At 42.1% G+C, this 14,917-nt stretch overlaps 1 protein-coding gene across 1 annotated transcript in view; it reads right to left on the bottom strand.

The window, feature by feature from the left end:
• The window catches only part of NR3C1 (nuclear receptor subfamily 3 group C member 1), a 65,124-nt gene that overhangs the window by 12,353 nt on the left and 37,854 nt on the right, over positions 1 to 14,917 (bottom strand). Inside the window, exons 3-6 of the mRNA XM_032702807.1 lie at positions 13,163 to 13,326; positions 9,105 to 9,221; positions 4,117 to 4,395; positions 1,473 to 1,617 (exon numbers count right to left, since the gene is read on the bottom strand). Of these exons, the coding sequence (XP_032558698.1) occupies positions 1,473 to 1,617; positions 4,117 to 4,395; positions 9,105 to 9,221; positions 13,163 to 13,326 (705 nt within the window). The remainder of the gene's footprint in view (positions 1 to 1,472; positions 1,618 to 4,116; positions 4,396 to 9,104; positions 9,222 to 13,162; positions 13,327 to 14,917) is intronic.

The raw sequence follows: 14,917 nt of genomic DNA, 5'->3' as shown, positions 1-14,917 counted from the left end.
AGCTTTCCCTGCTCCGGAACCTTCTCACGACTCCTGCAGCAGTTTTATTGTTAGTCAGTGTTTGTCACACTGAACTCCGAGGTGGCTCTCTTTTATTGAGGGATGGGACATTAAAAGTTACGACCAGAGAGTTTTATGGAGAACCTGTAGCCCACTGGAGAAGAAACTGCAGTTCTCTCAGTCAATGTGTTTTATTGAAAACAAATGTCATTGTGATCTACAATTTATGTACCAAACTGTAACTGGAAGGAATTTAAGAATTACTGTTTGCTATAACAGGGTTATCCTTGCAGCTTTGTGTTTTTCAAGAATATTAACACCTGGCTGTGAAGATCTGTGGTTTTGAGTCACTGATAAAACAGCAGGAGATCTCTGATGTAAGGCAAAGTAGATGTTGCTACACTTAGTGACATCAATTATTTCAATTCCACCACATAGAGATTATTCTGCTCCAGAGACACATTCTAAGCACTTTAATAAACATAAGTACACACATGGGCCCTCACCTGCCATCTCCTCCACACCTTTTTTCTGAAGTTATTATAAGGCAATGATTATAGTTTATAGAAGTCTGAATAAATATTTACACAGGGGAAAAAAAAAGGGAATAAATAAACATGACAAAGGAATGTAAATGGCTGATCACACAGAAAATGTAACAACTATTATGTTTTTTTAAAACATGGAAAATATTTGAGAGATTTGATTCTGAAGTGCAACAGAACCAAAAATACTGTGACTCTGTCAAAGCATGCCAATTGTACTGCCTCCACTGCAAGGCCATGAAACAAGAGACATGAATTAGATGCAATCACTTCAACAATCCCAAATTCCCTCTTTCCCTCCTCTACAGCACAGTTGCTGCACAACACAAATTTGGAAAAATACAAGGATAATGATGTGTGGTGCAAGAAAAAAATATGTCCAGATATTCCACCAAATTCAACTTTGCTTGAAAACTGATAACAAAGTTCAACAAGAAAATATAAATCAGGAAGGCTGTTCCACTTGTAACCTTGTTTTTTCAGCCCTACTTTAATCAGGCTCAGAAAGAAATGTTTAAGGAATCGGGAACTCTGGGAAACTGGTAGGACCATATTGCCACTTTTATACACTAAACAGACAGAACATTATGCAATTTGCCAAAATTTTCTCTCCATCTCTAACATATTTTTAGCTCTGACTGTGTTGGCTCCGATAACATGAATGATTCTAGTGAATGGTGCTGGAACAGTCACAATATGGAACATTTAAGCACAAACACCTCCCACAAAAACTCCTGGATATAAATACACTTAATATCTCAATTACCTTTCTTTCATTTGACTTAGTTAAAAACGCTAAGTAAGCTCCTGAAAGAAAAACAAGTTGCAAATGACAGGCAGATCTGGGATCTCTGCAATGATTTGTTACCCAGTGATTCACCCCTTGAGTGCAAACCCCAGAAAAACACTGTGGCAGGTCTTACTCACTCGTTAATGATCAGATCTGGTGCGAAGCACAGGAGATTGCCATTGGATTGCTTGTAGGATCTCCAGCCTAAAGCAAAAGCCATTAGGAACATCCAGGAGTACTGCAGAAGGGTCATTTGGTCATCCAGGTGCAAATTTCGGAAACCTAGAAAAATAAAAAATTGAGGGGGGGTTAGTGTCAGTTGCAAAAAAAAAAAAAAAAAAAAGGGGACAAAAAACTTGCATGACTTGGAAAAGGACCAGGGTTATGAGCAGCACAACTGCTGTGTTATCAGTGCATAGGCACTACAGGGAGTGAAAGGGGATGTAATATTTAAAAGTCACAATATATGTGTATGTGGTTATCTGGAACTGATGGTCAGTCAGATAGATCACAAAAGGCAACAATTGTATTTCATATACACTATAATTCACTGGGCTGCCTTCCAAAAATAACAGGGCTTGCTACTTTTCACAAGAGCAGTCCACCAGGCAATAAATGCCTTAATGTAAAATTTTGTTCTTATTCAACAATAACTGTATACAGAACTTACAAAATAAGTACTGCGTTAGTTACCAGCATTAACTGCTTCTGATCTCATATGCAGCATTAACAAGGAGGAAATGGGTAAAATCTGACAACTGGTCCCTCAAACAGTCTGAAAATGCTGGCAGCTTTGGATTTACAACACTAGTTCCTATCAGATCCTGCCTACATTTAGCAGGAATCTATCGTGCCACACTGAATCATTATTAGAGCCTGAATTCAAGTTGATTTTATCTAATTTTATTAAGCATCTGACATCTAAAGAGCTCAGAACATCTAAAAAGCTGCTTCCTGAAGATGTGCCAACAGCCAGCAGCCAGTAGATGAATACAGAACAAACTTGGTTTGTCTGACAGCTTCAAACACAGCTCCTGGCTTTGGAGACAGCAGGAACAACCAGGTACTGCTTCAAAAATACCAAGGGTTTCGAAGTGATTCCAATCTTATGGGGTCAAACCTTGAATCTGTGCTCAAACCCTCCTCAGGAAAAGGTTATTCTGAAATCCCAGCGAAAGGATTTGGCAAGGAATGCTGGCGTGCTGTCAGCATGGCTGATGGGCTACAACCAGGAGCAGGATATACAATTAAATACTCATGAGGAACCACCTCAGCAAACAAAAGAAAGGAGATAACAATGATAAGAATAGTTGCTATTAATGTAGTTATTAAAGAGAAGACTGGCATTTCCATTGAGAGCATATGCTCTAACCTGAAGGGCTTGGCTAATTAGGGAAACCGTTCAACAGAGACGATGAACACAAAAGTGTTTTATAAAATGAATCTAAATTTGGATTTGGGAATACCAGATGGTCTCCCAAAGACCTGTCCCAGAAGGAAGTGTGTGCATGTGAATCTCTCCTAGAGCAGACTGAGCTAATCCCGTGTAACTTCCCAGTGTGAACAGCCCTGACACAGAATCGCTGAAGTTCTAAAAGAACTCCAAGGGCATCAAGTCCAACTTGTGACCAATCACCACGAGAACAACTAGAACACACACAAACCTCTCCAGTCACATATCTGCTGGACACAGATATATTTGAGTTTTCCAGCCTTTCTTTCTCACTGTTAATTTATTTCCTCTGTTCAAAGAGGCACTATTATGATTCATAAATCTCATTATCAGACTCTTTTTCCTTTTTTTTTTTTTTTTGGCAGACCGGTTCTGTGATGTTATTTTTGGGCAACACATGCGTCATGGAGGTGTTTCTGCCAGTGTTTCTGAGAACAGGTAGGTAACAGTACTGACACGAGTGAGAGGGAGACAAACACTGGTCTTTGTTCTGTAGGAATAAACAGATCTTCAGCTATCCTTGGCCCTGGCCTCTCCCGAGACAGATGCCATGTGTTATGTCCTAGGTTGAGATCTGACATCACTTCTTCCGTGTCTAACTGTGTCTTCAGGTGGGAGCCAAAATAGCAACAAACCTCCCCCGTTCCCCAGGTAAGAGTCCATTTAACTGTGCTGCTACAGAGCTGGGGAGAAAATGAACACCTTGACTTCCACCCTGGAATTTGACAGTCAAACACCTATTCCCAGTCAAGAAAAAACTGCAGATACGGTGAAGGGGAGTGAAAAAAGAACCATCCATGAACACAGACCCAGAGAAGCAGCACAGCAATGCTGGTCTGTAAAAGTCAAGAGGACTTGCTAAAAATATTCAAGAAATAATTATTTATTGCCCAGAAAAGCTGTGGTTGGCCCCATCCCTGGAAGTGTTCAAGGTCAGGTTGGATGGGGCTTGGAGTAACCTGGGCTAGTGAAAGGTGTCCCTCCCCACAGCAGGGCATGGAGTTTTAAGGTCCCTCCCAACTCAAACAATTCTGTGATTCTGTGACTCTAAAAGGTGGAGATAGAGCTAATAAAAATAGTTCTCTATATTACTTTTAAAATGAACGTTAAGATCCAATGGTCAAAATGTTCAAGGAAAATGAGCTCATCTGCAGTAAATACATTTCTGCATCTGCATTTTTTCTACTTTTCTACTCCAGAAGTATTTGAGACATGAACAAGCCCAGTTATTACTAAAGCTTCATCTGTACAGCTTTGAAAGAAAACAAACACAGAGTTTAAGTACAATAAGAAGACCGCACTCAGCAATTAACATATTCGTGTGTTACCTGGGATTGCCTTCGCCCACTTGACTGCAGCCACCACCTGCCGCCCTCCCAGCATGTTGAGGGTGGAGAGGATCCTCCAGCTGGAGTCGGGCAGGGTGCTGTCGTATCCTGAGTACAGCACCTCGGGCTCGATCACCTCCAGCAGCGACACCAGCGTCGGCGTCAGCTGCGGCAGCGACGCGGGGACGATGCTCTTGTTCCCGGATGCCTCGGGAGCATCCCGTGTTCCCGTGGCACTTCCCTGCTGCAGTCCTTTGATCTTCTTCTTTGTTTTGCGAGCTGTGAAAGTTTGGGTAAGTCACAGGTGAGATGATAGAAAGTGACCGCGCAGCGATAAAAATGCAGCAGAGGAAGCGCTGCTTCCCTCCTCCCTGCAGCTGGGACCAGGCCACTGAAACCTTCACAGCATTTGTGCATAAAGTAAATAATTTCACATGAATTCTAATTAAGCCTCCATTGAAAGTAAGTTTGCTTTACATTTTAATAAAAGTCACATTTATGTTACTGTTTCTAAATGTTCAATAATGTCCGCAGGTACCTTACAAGGCTGATCCTAAAACACAAAGCCAAATCCTACCACTGGAAATATGTGCAGGACTTTAAAAGTTCCTGAAGATATTAAGTATAGGAACCAGGCAAAAGAAAGGAAAAAAGCATATTTAATGGGTAAGGAATTACTGGATCTCTTGAGCCAGGGAAAAGAGGGTGTTTTTTTTTGAAAATGCTGGGCAGGAGGAGCTTTTTCTCTTGCCAGTTTCTCCTGCATATAAATCACTGCTGCGTAATTAAACCATAAAACCCACTCGCCAAATAAATAAAACATCACACAGAGATGTTAACTGTAAACTACAAAAACTTGGAGCAACAATTTTATTAGCATCTTGTCCATAATGGAGTCTCCTGCTTGGCTCTGGCTCTCCTGGATGGAGGCGGCCACACAGAACACGCTATTTAACAGAGACCAAATGAAACCAGTTCTTTCCCCGGGTGCCTCAGTTAATTAATTGATTTCTCTGAAACTTCTGACATAAATCAGTAGCCCATAAAAGCATCACGTAATGTGGTTTCACATTCAAAGTTCCTCCTGACCCGTTCAGAATCTCTCAGCATCATCACCAACCCTGCAGTGTAACAACACATGAAACTCTCTCCTGGACCCACTGGCTATGACACGGCCTTCAGAAGCCAAATGCTAAACACAAGGAATTCTCTACAGATCTTGTATAAATTGCATTTTCCCAAATATTTGTAGGCTGGCCACATGTGCCAAACCTGCCGTGGGGGAATAGCAACAGTTATTTCCTTGGAGCAAAGAGCTTCTTGTTATTGTCTTAATTTTGAAATGGTTGCTCCAAAATCCTCTCCACATTCTGGTGGTTTTTGTCCCATTATCCATGTTCTGAAGAGCAAATGAACTGCTTTGACTTAAATTTAGAAGCACATGCCTTCAGCTTCCTGCAGACACCTGGATGGAGTATTTCCAGCCCAGAAAGCCTAATAAAATTATAATCAAAATAAATAGATCTGATAAGGCAAATTATTATGCAAGAATTTTTATTAGGCTGTGTTACTAGTCTTGACTTAGATATATAGCTGTAACTCACAAAAAAAAAAAGGTTGAGATAATGTATTTCTGTATAATTTACTTTCAAATATAAAAAGACCACTAATTTAACCCCAGCTCCTTAGGGCATGTTACAGGAGATAACCCCCACAGATAAACTCAGCACGGAGAGAAAAACATCCAGAATTTTCTGTTAAAAACAAACAAAACCCTCCCAACCTCCTACAGACTGGCATCCACCCAGGCTGCACAGGCTTCCTATTCCCTGCCCCGTGGGCAGATGGTCCTGCACCTGAGCCAGGTGGGCAATGGACCTGCCACCACCACCCCGGACAGCCAGGCACTTTCCTGCTAAACTGGGATTTATAATAAGCCCACTGCAGTTAGAGCAGGGCAGGGAATGGGATTAGAAAAAAGAAACGGTCCTTCAAAAATCTGAAATAAATTCCAAGTGAAGACTGCAGAAAAAACTCATAAATTGCCAAGTTTAGCTGTAAAAAGCAGCATGAAAAGCCAAAAAAATTATGAGACAACTTTTTACAGGCATAAAACCTAACAATAAATCTTTTCTTCCAACACATCACAAAGAGAAAGGGTGCCAAGGAACACCAATTAACGGTGGGAGCGGAAATGAGAACTCAAGGAAATAAAGGCTGGAGTACAAAATATCATTATTCTGCTGTGTAAATCTCTTGTACCTGCAGCTTCATAGTTTGATTTTTTTTCCAGGCCCCTATGCCCAAAAAAACATGGAAAAGAAAAAAGAAAGTTCTAGAAAAGGGTGATAAGTAGGGCCAAAGGGATGACTTGATGATCTTGGAGGTCTTTTTCAACCTTACTGACTCTGTGATAAAAAAAGGCCAATAGAAAATTAGCAAGTAATATTTTTCTAGGGTAGAAGGAGCCATTTTCATCTCAGGACAGGAGCAGGTCAGGATTCTTTTATTGACTTTAAAATAATTAGTCTTCTACCCAATACCTAACAGTGCAATCCACTGTAGGTATTAGAAACTGAGATACCCAAAATGTGCTGGGGCAGGTTCATAGAAGAAGTCCAGCAGCACATCAGGTGAGTGCAAGGGGCCAAAGGACTGACAAGCTGGATATTGGGATCTCTTTCGATCACTCACTGGTTTGCTATAACCATTATTTATGCACTGAGGATGCAGCAGGGGATTTGTCAAAAAGAAATTACTGTCTAAAAAGTATGCAAATTTAATTCTCTTTTAAACAACAGTACTTTCTGAACTGTGACCCTAAAATAGACGAGATAAAAGAAACTGCTTCTTAGTCTCTGCTGCACTTTATGTTGCCTCCCAGTTTGCTTTTCTGCACGACCTATTCCCCATCTGTTCAGATCTGTCCCATAAATCCTTGTTTTCAGGGTGTTTTTCACCCTTTCACACTACTCCAAGTTCTTCCATTTTTGTGTTGCAGAGTTTCAAGACTCCTTTTCCCTCTCAGATATAAAAACTTCACCCCCCCCCGCCTTCCCCAGCAACTTATATAACAATCTCCATCCTCCAAAACCTCACTATTCTCTAGGATTCTCTGTGCCAAAATTGAGACAAACTACACTGGAAGGGCTCCAACCTACATGCAGAGAAGTGGCAAATATCTGATGTCATTCCATTTGATTTTCTTTGCTGCAGAGGGGTCACTCAACATGTCAAGGCTAGGCTGGACGGGGCTTGGAGCAACCTTGGTCTACTGGAAATATCCCTGTCCATGGCAGGGAGTAGAACTGGATGAGTTTTAAGTCCCTCCCAACCCAAACCATTCTGTGATTCTCTGATTCTGTGTCCTGGAGCCTGACACAGCGATATTGGTGTCTACTTAAACTGATGCAGGAAGGGAAGGTTTACTGTGAGAGTACTATATCTTAGTATCAGAATACCATACCTAATAAAGTGCTTTATTCATATAAATAAATACATGAATATCATACATGTATTTTGAAAACAACTATGAGGAGAAAAATTAGAAACAAGCCTTAAACCAAAACTCATTCTTTTCCACCTCAAAGCAAAAACTCTGGGGTTTTGTGTCATTTAAACTGTCTTCAGTCTTTGCTGTTCCCTGCCCTTGCTCCCGGTCACACCAGCCCCAGCAGGGCAGTGACCTGTCCGGAGTGGGTACCCAGAGTAGGCTCTGATCTCTGAAGTGTAAGGTCCAGCCCACTGGGAGTGCCCAAAACCTAAATCCAGCTCCTGGGAGACACTCACTGATGACCTCATGTGCTTTAGCGATTTATTTTAGAACTCACTATTGTAGATCTTGGCTGTACCTTCCCATCCTGCACACGGATCATGGTAACACCTCAACAAACCGAGCAGCAACATCCCTTCCTCCAGCAAATCTCCATCCTGAAGGAGGGGATGTGCCTGTAAGTGGGTCACAGAGCATTTCAGACCATCGGCTTTGTTCCCTCTGCTCTGAAGGAAGGGGCAGGTAGAAGCACCTGCAGCACAGAAAACCTTGTGCTGTGTCCTGCTGAAGGAGGTTGGAAGCAGAGGAGGAAGAAAGGACGTGCTAACATGGACTCCAGTATGTGCTTCATCTATCTCTTTAACTTAATTCACCACTTACATCTTACCAAAGGATATTATCACTGACTGAAATGGAATTCTGTTCATCCTTGGGAGCTGACAAATATCTTTTTGACATTTTCATTTTATCTGACAATTTTCATTATACAAGTACCACATGGATAACTGTGTTAGGAAGTACTGTGTTAATCTCTGCTGCTCAGGGAAAAATAGCAAGCATAAAATGTAGCTGACACTAATAAAAGTGTTTTATGCCATTTTACAACTGCTGCTAAATCCTTAGTTGACATGGCCTTCAGATTCTCACAAGCCATTGAGGACTCAGTAGAGAACAACTATGTACTGGTATGTTAAATTTATTTACTTAACTGACCTTTCCTAGAGAGATTTTGACAGATATTGAGGAAGAATCCACAGCATCAACAAAAATACTTCCATTTTCTTCAGTTTGAAGATATAATCCCCACTCCTGCCCCTCTTCTCTGTGATTTCAGTGTCAATTCACTCTTCTGAGTGAGGATGGGCAGAAAGCACATCTCCCTACAGGTGTTTAATTTCCCTCCAGGTGTTCCCCAAGAACTCTCCTGTCTCAGATTCCATGAAAAAGCAACGAGATATATATGTGCTGACAGGAACAAAAAACAACCCTGGCTTGTGTGTATGACTCACTTCTACTGAACACACCGACAGACAGAGCAACTGAGCACAGACAGGAGAAATAGCACAACAACCTCCTGCCTCTCATTAAAATGCTCATGAAATGCAGCACTTGCTTTTAACATATTAAAGTGCTGCTCCAATCCTTGCTTCATTAGCAGCCTGGCCTTTATTGGGCAGGATTCCAACCCAAAGCAGGGATGTGGACACATGGTTACCTTCAAGGTTCATGCCAGCCTGCAGACATTTCCGGTAGCGACACGCCGGGCAGTTTTTCCTCCGGATTTTGTCAATAATGCAGTCGTTCCTCCCAGCACACAGGTAGTTGTGCTGCCCTGTGTGCACAAAAACAAAACAACTATAAGCTCCCCGAGTAGAGCAGTAGCAGAAGCCATTCATCCTTTCAGTCATTAAGGGTCTGGAGACGATGTAAGACCTTTACCTACTGTACTGCATGTCTTGCAAAAATATCAATATACATCTGATTTCATGTATCCAAACAGATTTCTCATAATTAGACCCTGAAGCCAATAAATTTAGTTCAAAATCCTATTTTTAATTTGTTAGTATCAGGCAACTTCTATTTTTAAAACTGTTTTTCCCTTACATTTACCAAATCTTTCTTCTACAGCAGGTTTCCCATTTCTCTAAATAGTCTGACAAGAGATACAAATAACATTCACAAACACATCTTGAGAATACACTTGGAAAGATTTCTACAGAGAACAGACTCAGCTTCATCAGTTTGAAAGTCATGAAACTTTCTCCTTGTTTAACTTGCAGCCTGACCCAGACAAACCAAGTTCTTTGACATTTTTCTCGATTCACAGATTTAGAGCAAAAGTGACCCTAAAAACACAAATTGAACTAGAGAAATTAAGTAACTATTTCTTAGCTGTTAAGGGCATGGAACCAGAAGAGTATATATTCTTAGTTATTTGAATTATATGACCAAATGCCTCAATATAACTTACTAAGGGAAAGGTATCACTAAAGGATAGATCCTTCTCCCAGAGAGGGATCAGGAAATATGTTTCTTCAGAGGGCAAAAAGCTGCAGCCTGGGCTTTTACACCATATTGCAAAGTCATGACAGCACAATATTGTGAGAAACAAATGTATTTTCCAAATACAGAGTTACTAACAACAGAGTTCAAGAGTCTTCTCACAGTAAAACAGCCTGGATAAGGTATTTGTTTCAAGTCAGCTGTGAAAATTATGGGCACGCAGAGTCTATTCCTATGGCTTTGGTCAAACTTATCCCATGAAGTGTCTCAAGTTGATATTCCAAGGAAGCTCTGAACATTTTTCTGAATGAACTCTCCCACCTCTTCTGTTTGGGGAAAAGGAGCCTTCCTGACCCTTGTGTAATCTTTGTATTTAATCAACTCAGACAGCAGATCCAGGACTCACCATTCTGTTTGCCATTAGAACCCTAATACATATAAAGAAACATATCTGTACACACACATGAAATATAAACTGATGACAATTTGTCAGCACTGCAGAGGAGCAGAGACCACAATTCCCTGTCTCTCAAAGATGTTTGATGAGACCACAGTTTCACCCAACAGTGCAGATACTTCAGGTGAAGATTTTCCTGAGCGGTTGCTCCATTTTATTCCGAACAAAGGGGCTCCTCTCCATGAAGGTTTGGTTTCTTCTGTTTACTTCTCAACTATTCTTGCCTTTTCTGGGGGCAAGCTACACTATTTCTTTGACTTACATTATATTAAAGCCTTCTTACCACGTGAACATCTCGTGGGAAAATGAAGGGAAATTGATCTCCATGCCTGAGTGCTGCCCAGAGGACGTGCCAAAGGACCACGCTTCAGTTCTCTTCATTGCTCAAACCCCAAAGATACTTCACAAATACTCTGGTAAAAACCAGCAGTGAGCCAATGGAGATGTTTCCAAGGGGATTTGGGGCACACTGGGGCATTTTACAGAGAGGTTGGCTATTCCACCACGTCACACTGCCTGCAGCAGCTGTCGGTGTCGGGGTCTCTGATGCCCTAAGGCACTGAATGACTCCTTGCTCGTTTGAGCACATCAGCCCTATAAAAAGGTTAGAAATTGCAGACAAAGGACTTTGGAAGATGGAATTAAAACTGCTGACGAACAGGGCTAATCTGGAGCACAGCAGGAAGGAGAGGTGTTGGGGGAATCTGCAGTGGAGGGAGGTGTGAGGATCTGCTCCAAGTGGACGTGGGAGGAGCGGTGAAAATCCAGGTTGGTGTATTGGGATAACATGTTGGGAGGTGAACAGGGCTGGTTCTGAGACAGGAGAAACTCAATCACGAGGGCTCTAGACTCTGAAACAGCATGAAAATCAGGGCTAAAACAAGATCTCTGGCCTCTCTGGGTTTCTGAAGGCCTGTTTGTGTGAAGAACTGTGCATAAATATACAGTTGCTGTCTCACCTTCATCCTCCCTCTTCTCTAGTTCTATTCTTTGCTGAAAGGAATACACTTTACATGGACTTTCTAGACACTGACACTTTCAGTTTCTGTGATTATTTCTGTCACAGTCCACAGGCCTGGAGGTAAAGGTGGAAAAAAGTGCTTTGGCTAAAGGTTGGATAACCAGTGTGCAGAGTCAGCTTGATCTGAATACTAACAGGTGCCTGGCAGCTACTAATAAAAAGGATATTGCAGAAACAAATTCCTTTCACATGTGTTCCTAATAAAAAAAATGCCTATAAAAGACAAGAGCAAATTATTTGTTCCTTAAAGTGAAGACTAAGACTAACAGATCCTGGAAGGGCTCCTGAAAACATCCATGATATCTCATGGAAGGATTAAGGGTGCTTAATCCTTCCTGGTATGGTCCAGTTCACAAGGTGGTAACCAGTAAAAGGTTGGACTCTATGATCCTGGAGGGCTTTTCCAACCTAAACGATTCTGTGATCCTGTGAAGGGTGGGATAATTCGTGGAATAATAAAAATGGAAGCAGAGTAAGCCTCGAGGATCTGATTGCCATTTTTCAGCCACAAGCTTGCTTACATTTTATACCAATACAGTTGATATATGATAAGTCAAGTTGCATCACTGATCAGAAGGAATCACTGCGTTGCTTCTTTCCTGTATCAATACTTTTCCGATTTACTTAAGATTGAGAACAGGCAAAACCATGGCTATGCCACGTATCCAGATGCCATATAATATATCTCCTGAGGGATCTCCAGTGACCTGATTTTAATCAAAGGTACAGATGATTATTTGCTTTAAATAAAGTGCTTTGCACTTGAGCTCCCGTTGCCTCGTTATACTTCAGAACAGCTTCAGCTCCCCCAGGGCCGACATCCCTCCCCTTGTGACAGGCAAAAACTGTCATGTGAACTTTTCTGATCCCTCTGAGAGCTCCCCAGAGCTCCCCATGGCATCCACTGAGCTGGGAACTGGGGGAAAGTGCTGCTTCTAAAGACTGAATGATGTCTTTATCAAACAGCCTTCTCTCTTCTCCAGACATCCCAGATTACCAAAATGTCAGCACAAAATGAGTCTGGTGCACGAGGAAGGCACAAGACAGGAAACCCTGGAGGGTGTAACTAATAATGACATTCTTATTCATAACTCAGGAATCACCATCCTTTAAGAGACACTGGGAATATGCTCCAACTTAACTGCATCTGATATTGAAGCCAAGAGTCACACACCCTGAGGTACAACCTAGTCTGTTACAAAATAGCTACTGATGCAGCCCCAAAATCACTGAGCCCTTATTCACATTTAGTTTTCCATCATCTCTAGTTTCTACATTGATTTTCTCCCTGTGATTAGTCAGAAATCTTAATCCTCCAAAACCACACACATGTCCCTGTTACCCAGATACTTGCAACTCACACAGGGACATGGATGCAGTTCAACCAACAGTGCTTACAAGAAAAACTGCAAAATACCACAACCTCACACACAACAGATTTACCAAGATTTTACGTACAATCTCCTATACAAACCAGCTAACCTTCAAATGAAAAATCACAAACTTTACAAATCTAATGCACACAGACAAATATCTGTATAAAACCGGGACAAATAAACAAAAACAACAGTGAAAGAACATGAAACAGACAAAAGCCAAGACAACAATAAATCCTTTTACATGGAGTGAATGGGAGCATTTTATCAGTGTGAATGGAACCCACGCTTCGGATAATGCACCATTATCAATGTGATTTACTATGACAAGATCAGTGATCTAATGGTTTGAACGTGGATGATACGTGCAGGGATTTCACATCTTTAAACAGCAAACTCATCAAAGCATGGCCTACCTTCCACTGCCCTTTTGAAGAACACTTTGCAGCTGCCACATGTCAGAACACCGTAATGGCACCCGGAGGCCTCGTCGGAGCACACCAGACAGAGCTTGGGAGGTGGTCCCGTAGTTGCTGAGGTTGTGGACGGAGAGGAGCTTACATCTGATCTCATTCCAGGGCTGAAACAAAGCAGAAAAGTACTTCATTAAGATCTACGGGATAGAGGCAAACACAACGTTGGTACCTGCAGAAATGGCTTGTCCTCACCCTCCAGTGGGACAGTTCTGCACACAAAGTGCACCAGACTCTGCATGAGTTAAACAAGAAATTCTGTAAAACCTAAGGAAAACTGTATGGATTTTTCATGGCCTATTTGGCTGGGTCAAGATTCCTTCCCTTACACATTTCTGAAGCCAAGTTTCTTGCACAATTATCCCGGCCCTTAAAATTGACTCTTAAAACACGTTCCTACTCCATCTTGTTTCCATTACTGTCACATTCCCCGCAGTCTGCACAAGGGCTCCGCTTCCAGCACCATCACTGAGTTTTCTACTGGGATCCTGTTATGCAAGAAGCTGTGCAAGTTGGGCCATATACTGATAAATATTCACAGTAACAAGTGATCGCTTCACCGCAGCAGTTTAGGAGAAGAATGTATATACATTCCTAACATCAGGGCCTGGTTTTCCAATGTACACACAGCCCAGCTACAAACGAAGGGTTAGTTCGTTAAGAAAAAAAATAAATCCCCGTTAGAACAACAAACATTCCACCGTAATCACCCTGGAGCTGCTCCTAATCCTCAGGGCTGAGCCAGCAGTGCTGGGCCAGAGTTCAGAGGTTGATCTTATTGAGCTACAGCCCCAACCACAGCACTGCCCACCGGAGGCTGCCCCACACCTCCTGTAAAGCCCAGACTGTTGAGTTTATCCACCTCAACGTGAGGAAGAACTTTCCATGGAGGCTTTCAATGGAGGGCCTCCAAAGCACTGGAACAGTTGCCTAGGGAAGGAGTGGAGTCTCCCTCTCTGGAGGCATTCCAAACCCACCTGGACACATTCCTGTGTCACCTGCCCCAGGTGACCCTGCCTTGGCAGGGCTGTTGGTCTGGATAATCTCCAGAGGTCCCTTCCAACCCCAACCATTCTGTGATTCTGTCATTTCCAACAGAGTTTTAAACTCCTAAAATGCAATTTCTATACCGTCTGCTTCACTTAAAATGCTTTTCACAGAAAATCCTGTTCCCCAGGGTTCCAGCCACTCTCCAGATGAAGCTAGAAAAATGACACTTTTTTAAAGACTTTGGTGCCTTTCCTTGGAAACTCTCCAGACCATCCACGTTCCCCAGTGTGGGCTTAACATTTGCATGTGGGCTAGCTTTTGCATGGAAAATTCCTTTTCCTCTCCTCAAGAAAGTCTGACCAGATTTGGTCACACATTTCAAAAACCCCACAGATCTCAAACATTCACGTAAACCTTAAATTCCAGCCCAAATTAGAACATTTCAACACCTGGGAGGCTCTGCTTTTGAACAGGTCCATATGTCCCAACCCCACAGTACCTGAGAAATGGCCCATCTAGCAATTCAAAGGACTTTGCCATCATGTTTGTTCTTTCCGAGAGGGATTTAGGCAATAAAAAGACAAGGAAAAGGAATGCTCCCACTCAAATACAGAGGGATCAAAGTCAAACCAGAATAAACATGTCAATGAAGTCCTCACTTTGACAAAAATGGAACCAGAAGGCAGAGAAAAGTGAAAATTACTTGGG

Source organism: Chiroxiphia lanceolata, chromosome 15, assembly GCF_009829145.1.
Source record: "Chiroxiphia lanceolata isolate bChiLan1 chromosome 15, bChiLan1.pri, whole genome shotgun sequence".
Taxonomy (NCBI): Eukaryota; Metazoa; Chordata; class Aves; order Passeriformes; family Pipridae; genus Chiroxiphia; species Chiroxiphia lanceolata.
This window is presented reverse-complemented; position numbering and strand designations above follow the sequence as displayed.